At 66.7% G+C, this 6,722-nt stretch overlaps 2 protein-coding genes across 2 annotated transcripts in view; both read right to left on the reverse strand.

Annotated features, from left to right (window-relative positions):
• Positions 1 to 270, reverse strand: part of PPIA (peptidylprolyl isomerase A) — a 2,054-nt gene extending 1,784 nt beyond the window's left edge. Inside the window, exon 1 of the mRNA XM_041478510.1 lies at positions 120 to 270. Within this exon, the coding sequence (XP_041334444.1) occupies positions 120 to 188 (69 nt within the window). The 5' untranslated portion in view covers positions 189 to 270. The remainder of the gene's footprint in view (positions 1 to 119) is intronic.
• A 153-nt stretch (positions 271 to 423) lies between these two features.
• On the reverse strand, positions 424 to 6,716 carry ZMIZ2 (zinc finger MIZ-type containing 2). The gene is made up of 18 exons (XM_041478032.1): positions 6,464 to 6,716; positions 6,108 to 6,222; positions 5,817 to 6,019; positions 5,539 to 5,731; positions 5,204 to 5,458; positions 4,954 to 5,127; positions 4,799 to 4,864; positions 4,554 to 4,725; positions 3,883 to 4,027; positions 3,194 to 3,404; positions 3,013 to 3,118; positions 2,716 to 2,873; positions 2,563 to 2,630; positions 2,313 to 2,381; positions 1,953 to 2,197; positions 1,696 to 1,871; positions 1,392 to 1,577; positions 424 to 1,278 (listed from the first exon to the last, which is right to left on the reverse strand). The coding sequence occupies exons 1-18, from the start codon at positions 6,511 to 6,513 to the stop codon at positions 1,171 to 1,173; spliced, it is 2,700 nt and encodes an 899-aa protein (XP_041333966.1). The 5' UTR covers positions 6,514 to 6,716; the 3' UTR covers positions 424 to 1,170.
• Between the last annotated feature and the right edge of the window lie 6 nt (positions 6,717 to 6,722).

The following is a 6,722-nucleotide window of genomic DNA, read 5'->3' on the forward strand; positions in this document are numbered from 1 at the left end:
CGCACCAGCGCGCCCCTGCCGCGCACGCGCGGCGCCGGCTGGCCCCCCACCGGCCCCGCGCCCGGCAAGGAAACGGCAACGGCGCCCCCCGCCCCTCCCCGGCCGCCTCCCGCGCCCACCTCGAAGGTGACGCGACCCAGGGGCTCGCCATTAGCGGCGATGTCGAAGAAGACGACGGGGTTGGCCATGGTGAGACACGAGCACAGCAGCAGATACTCGTCCGTGCGGCGGGCGCGGCGCAGCAGAAGGAGCGCAGCGCCCCACAGCCCTTTATATAGGGTGGAGGAGGGCCCGCCTCCCCAGCAGCGCCGGCCAACGGCCGCTGGCGCAGTGGCGGAGTGGCAGAGCAGGCAACCAATCGGCGGCGCCGAGTTTGAAAGTGGGGGGAAGGGGGGAAAAAGCGCGGGCGGGGCGGGGGGCGCGGGGCGTCGCCGGGCCGGGCGCCGTGAGGGGCCGGGAGCCGTGAGGGGCCGGGCCGGGGATGCGGCGGCACCGGGGCCTCTGCGGCCTGGAGCTGCCCGAGCTGCGGCCCAGCCCTGGCAGCCCATCGCCCGACGTGGGGAGACAGCCGATTCTCCTCCTCCGCCGTCCGCCTGCAGCACCGCCCAGCCGGCCCCGGTTAATGATTGACGCCACAGGTCCGGTTCACCGCCCGGCCCCGCCGCCGCTGCTCGGGGATAGGGCAGGATTCCCTCGCTACTCGGGTCACACCCTCCCCCCTCTGGATCCTCCCGCCACCCGAGGACCTCCCCTGCTTGCTCAGCGGGGCCAGCCCCAGAGCGGGATGACAAAAGACGGGGACACACGTGGCCCTGCAGAAGGATCCTTTAATAGCCATCGGGGACATACAGGGCAGCTCGGCGCGGGGCAGTGGGAGCTGAGCTCCGCACCCCACGCCAGACCCGTGCGGTAATAGGGGCAGCAGCATTTGCACATTGATAGGGGGGCACGGGCAGCCCCGCAGTGACGCACTTGCCTTTAAATATGGGGAGTCTCGGGGGAGCAGTAGTGTTTCTACACTATGTACAGCCTTGTGCTTCTGGGGGGGCTCAGCCCCTCTGTCCCATCGCAGCCCTTTGAGAAAGCCCCCGCTGTGGGGGGGTCCCAGCTCTGCAGCGGGCAGGGGCACACAGTGCTGCCCCCCAGCCCCGGGAGGGGGGCGAGGATGGCTCAGTTATTCTCGAAGAGAGACAGGAGGTCATCGTTGCTGCTGCTGGGGAGGTCGGGGGGCCCCAGGTAGGAGAGCAGCTCGTCAGGATTCGTCAGCTCGGGCAGGAGCTGGGGGCGGCAGTGTGTGATGATCGGCTCCCCGCAGCTTCTGCCCACCCCCCTGCAGCGGCTGGGGTCCCGAGCCAGCGGCAGGACCCTCGTCCACCCCCCCGAGTACTCACGTCGAGGGCAGCCTCGGAGCCGTCGCCCGCCGCGGCCATGCTGGGCGCGGGGGGGAAGACGAGGTCGGCAGCGTGGGCCGGGGGCTGCCGCAGCACTGCGCTGCGGGGGTGGCTGCCCGAGGGAGTGTTGTGCAGCCCCGTCTGCACCGCGGGGTGCGACGGCTCCATTCGTCCCGCTGGGGGAAGCTGGGGAGCGTGGGGAAAGAGCATAGCCATGAGATCCTCCCTCCCCCGGGACCCCCCGGCCCCCCACAGTGAGACAGGAGGGCTTGGGGGGAATCCCTCCACCTATAGCCCAGCTGACCTGTGCAGGCAGAGGGGGCACAGGAGGCTTCTCAGGGGCCAGAAGGCTGCCGGGGATGTTGGGCTGGTAGGAGATGGAGGAGGGGCCTGGTGTGAAGTCACTCAGCGTTGAGGGGCCAGGGACACCAGGGGCAGCAAAAGGCTCTGGGAAGCCCCCAGGACCCAGAAAGCTGGAACCTGTGAGAGGAAATGGGGCAATTGGGGGACACACACGCAGGGATGGGGTTCAGTCCTGTCCCCCATGGGTCCCCCCCGTACCCGGGGTGCCGTAGTCGGTGGCAGCCCCCGCTGGAGGTTGTGACAACGCCGGGAAGGGCACAGAGCCAGGCCCCAGAGCCGCAATCATCTCCATGATGTTGGGCAGCACCATGTGTGCAGGACTGAGTGTCCGGCAGCGCTTCAGGGCTGGCCCCTCCGGCTCCTCCTTGATGTGGACATCAGGTTTGACAGGGACGGGTTTCCAGCTGCAGGTCGGGTCGATGGTGATCTCCTCATGCTCTGAACTGGGGGCAGCAGGAGCACAGGGGAGGTGAGGTCGGGGGAGCTGGCTGCACAGCCCCCCAGGGGTGGCACAGGACCAGGCATGGATGGACAGACAGCCAAAGGGAAGGCACTTACTTCTGGATGTAGATCAGGATGCCCAGCATGTACTGGTCAACCTCCAGCCCCTCCAGCAGGGCCGTCTTACTGCAGGCAGAGCGAGAACAGAGTGAGGTAAGGGAACCCCCACCAGACAGGAACCTTCCTCTAAGGCAAGAACTACTCGTCTCCCAGGGCAGGAAACACATCTCCCACAGGGAGTGAAACACACACTCATGCCCTGCAGGCAGGGACAACAGGGCATGGCCCCACTGCAGACCCCACTCACTTGCAGACAGGACACCGCCATGTGCCCCTCTCGCAGTTGAGCTGCAGGTATGACTCCAGGTCAAAGCACTGTGGGGAGAGCAGCAGCTGAGAGGGAGGAGGCAGGATAGTGGGTGGGGGATACCCCCAGCACTCTGTCATCACCACGCCCTACCTGTATGTGCCGGCAGTCGTGACCCCTGGCTGGAAGCTGGATCCTCCGGAAGGTGATAGGGCACTTGAGGGACACCTTGATGGCCGTCTGCTCCACGCCATCCTCACCATTGGGCCCCGGTGTCCCCGGGATGGTCCCACTGCTGAAGTTGCGCTTGACTGGGAAGGTGGGGGCGAGGGGCACCAAGGGTCAGAACCAGCACCCTGGGATGGGGGTGGCACCGTGGTGGCACCTGGGCAATACTGCACCATACTGCCTCCCTGCCACAGCGCATCCTCCCAACCCCCAGGTGCTCACTTTTGGTGATGCAGTGCTCGGCGGGGAGCAGGCGCTTCTTGATGAGCCCCTGCAGCACGGAGCGCACCGAGGGCCGATGCACCAGCTGCAGGACGAACAGGTGGGACTGTGGAGAGACGGGAGGCTGAGCTGTGGCCCCAGCCACCACCCTCCCTCTCCTGGTACCCTCCTGGTGACTCACACAGCAGCAGGCGGTGACAGTGATCTGGATAGTGTTTCTGCCGGGCTGGCAGACGTGCTTCAGGTAGAGTGGCTTGTGGGAGGTCTTGTTGTCACCACGCTCGATGGTGAGCGGCGTGGCGTTGACGCTCACCTGCACGGAGGCCGGCCAGTTGGTGTTCATCTGCCGGTCCTCGTGGTGGTAGCACTTGAACTGCAGCTCCAGGTCAGGCCTGGGGACAGGCAGGGTGTGGGCAGGAGGTGTGTCCACATGTGAGCACCACGTGTCATCACACCATGCTGCTTCAAGCCACGCAGAGCCATGCGGTGCTAAGCCAGTCCATGTTAAACTGAGTCACACGGCACTGTGACAAACCCCAACAGTAGCACAGCACTGTGCCAGGCCACGCCACGTCCCACCTTGCTGTGCCATGCCAACCCCACAGCACCACGCTGTGACACGACATGCCAAACACCATGACACCACGCTGAACCACGGCACGTGCAGCTGTGCCAAGCCACACTTGGCACCGCCATGCAGGACGGCGCCGTGCCGAGCCATGCCAGGCCACACACCCCCGTGCCACACGGCGCCATGCAGCACCCAGCTGTGCTGCCCAGCACGGCCCCACTCCACAGCACACGGTGCCGTAGAGCACCCGCCGAGCAGCACCGTGTGACACTACAAAAGGTGCCCCCCAGCATCCCCACCTCATCATGAGGGTCTTGTAGACAGAGTCACGGAGCTGGAAGACGTGGTTGCTGACAGCCAGGTTGTGCTGCAGGCGGAAGGGCTCCAACACCACGCCGTCCCGCACCGGGAAGGTCAGTCGCAGCTCCTCGCCGGGGGCCGGCCCTGCGGGACGCCGCCATCAGGGAAACCGACACCTTCCCCCCGGCCATGCCCCACCTCGCAGGGAGCCCAACCTCCACAGCGCGACCCTGCCCACCCGCAAACCGCCCCCCGTGCAATGCAGGAGACTCCTCCCGCCCAAAGGGGCCCCACCCCTGCGGCCACCCCCCTCCCACCCCTGTGGAGGAAGCCCACCCACCGCAGATTCCTCCAGGACACCACACCCTGCCCAAGCCCCTCCCTAAAAGCAGAAGCCCCCCCACCAAACCAGCGCTCCTGATAAAGCCCCGCCCCCGAGGCCACACCCTTTTAGCAAGCCCCTCCCCCTAGTCACAGGCAGCCCACCCCCGGCTCAATCAGCCCCCAAACCCTGGCAGCGGTCACGCCCTCTTCCCTGAATTCCCTCCCACCCTCCGTTTAAAGGGGCAAAGGCCACGGAGCTGTCAGAAGCGAGGCCTACCCCGTACTGCTCGAGGCACGGGGGTGATCTCCGTGAAGTGCCCCCCTCACCCGCATCACGGACACCTACCTGAAGGGGACGGGTGCACGGGGGCAACGCTGGGCTTCATGTCTGCCAGGAAGGGCGACTTGACATCCTGACCGGGGGACGCGTAGGCGGGGATGCCACTGCCTGGTGTCATGGGCGGCGTGGGGTTCCCGGCCAGCGGCGAGCTGGGGTACCCCGGCAGTGACCGGCCCGGCTGTAGAGGCAGCATGTGCCCTCAGCGTCCAGCCAGGCCAGCAGAGCCCCACCCCACCCGCTGCCAGACTCACCCCATTGATGGCTGCTTGGCTGTAGGTGCCGAAGCTGGCGCTCTGCCCATTGAACTGGTCAGCTGGCTATGGGAGGAGGAGGGTCTCCAGGGGCTGGCACCGGGGCATGGTGGACACCCAGACCTCCACCCCTTGCCCACGTTCCCCTGTGGTACCTTGTAATAGGGTCCAGCACTGCCTGAAGCGGAGAGGTACTGGCCCACGCTCTGCTGCAGCCTGTGGCCAGGGTATGAGGGGGACGGAGCGGAGGACTGGGGGGCGCTGGGGGCATACTGGGCACCAGCTGCAGCGTACTGCCCGCCCTGGAGGTACTGCTGTGTTGGGTACCCCTGTGGGGCCAGGGAGTCAGCACCAGCGGGAAAAGGGGTCGCCATGTGCCCTAGCCTTCCCCAAGGCAGCACTCACCTCGTTGGAGTATGCCCGCTTGAGGCCCTGGCGGGGCAGCTGCTGGCTCTGGGGAGGTCCAGGGTACGTGTGCTGAGGCACTCGCTGCCCACCATAGAGGGGGCCAGTCCCGGGCGCCCGCACTGGGCTCATGCTCACAGGGGAGACACCAGAGGGGGCCACAACACCTGCCATGCCAGCTGGGCTCATGCTGTTGGGGCCACGGGGTCCAGCATGGGGCAGGAACTGGCTGCTGAAAGACTGCCCTGTGCCCATCTGCAGCAACGAAGAGACAAGGGTCACAGCAGGCCAGGGGGGCTGTCAGCTCCCCAGTTCTGCCACAGCCAGGCTCTTACCGCACCGTACTGGCTCAGCTCCTGGCTCTGTTTCTCCTGCAGCGCAGCCACCGTCGCCGTGGCCGTGGCCGTGGCTGTGGCAGCAGCAGCAGCCACGGCAGCAGCCGCTGCTGCCTGGGTGAAATCAGCAGTGGCCCGGCTGGCGTGCGAGGGGAGCCCCATCCCTCCGGGGCCACTCGGGCCACCGTTGTAGCTGGAGAACAGAGAAGCAGGAAGGGGAATGCAGTGGCCCTGCAGCAGGGCACATGCCAGGCCACAAAGCACAGGGCTGGCCTTACCTGGCAGCGAAGCCTGGCCCACTGGGGTAGGTGTTGCGCCCATAGACACTTGGCTGCACATAGCCCTTCCCCGGTGCCCCCTCAGCAAAGGGCTGCTGTGGCAGGAATGGCGGTGAGCTCATGCCCGAGCTGGTGCCTGCCATGCCAGGCAGCAGTGGGGTGCTGGAGCTGCTTCCCCCAGGGCCCATGGGGCTGCCAAAAACCTGGAGGGTGCAGTGGGAGGCAGTGGGTCAGGCAGGGGCAGTGGCATCCAGGTGCGGGGGAAGCCTGGGGCGGGGGTGCTGCTGGTACCTGGCTCTGGGAGGGGTTGCTGACACCCCAGACAGTGGTTACCACGGAGAGGGATCCCGGCGGCTGATTGGTGCTTGGTTGCCAAGGAACAGCCTCGTATGCAAATGAACCATCACTAGAAAGAAAAACAAATTAATGAAGATGAAGGACAGAGGGATGGAGGGACAGAGGGATGGAGGGATTGAGGAAATGGAGAGATGAAGAATGGAAGGGATGGAGGGACAGACAAGGGGATGGATGCATGGACGGAAGGATGGATGGAGGGAGGGATGGGGGGATGGATGGATGGATGGATGGATGGATGGATGGAGCGATGGATGCATGGGTGGATGGAGGGACGCTGCCCCGGCGCCCACCCGTGGGGCGCAGGCGGCAGCGAGGGTTTCATGGGGTTCATGGAGCTCATCAGCGGGTGTGGGCTGGGTCTTCCGAGGCCGCGGCGGGCACTGCGGGACGGCGGCACCGTCTGTCACTGGGGCTGCGGGAAGCAGTGGAGCGGCGGGTGAGGGGCAGCCGCCCCCGGAGAGGCCGGGGCGGGGGGGGACAGCCCGAAGGCTTCGCGACCCCCCGGCCTCCGCGGCCGGCACTCGGCGCCCGGCCCGCGGGGGGCACGGG

This window comes from Pyrgilauda ruficollis, unplaced genomic scaffold (genome assembly GCF_017590135.1).
Source record: "Pyrgilauda ruficollis isolate IOZ18807 unplaced genomic scaffold, ASM1759013v1 scaffold113, whole genome shotgun sequence".
Classification (NCBI taxonomy): domain Eukaryota; kingdom Metazoa; phylum Chordata; class Aves; order Passeriformes; family Passeridae; genus Pyrgilauda; species Pyrgilauda ruficollis.

Coding starts and splice junctions, on each gene's coding strand:
- ZMIZ2 (XM_041478032.1), bottom strand. CDS start 6,513: ATGAGCTCCATGAACCCCATGAAACCCTCGCTGCCGCCTGCGCCCCAC. Junction 4,865..4,953: donor GTGCTGGACCCTATTACAAG/GTACCACAGGGG, acceptor CTCCTCCCATAG/CCAGCTGACCAGTTCAATGG. Junction 2,382..2,562: donor TGGCGGTGTCCTGTCTGCAA/GTGAGTGGGGTC, acceptor CTCTGCCTGCAG/TAAGACGGCCCTGCTGGAGG.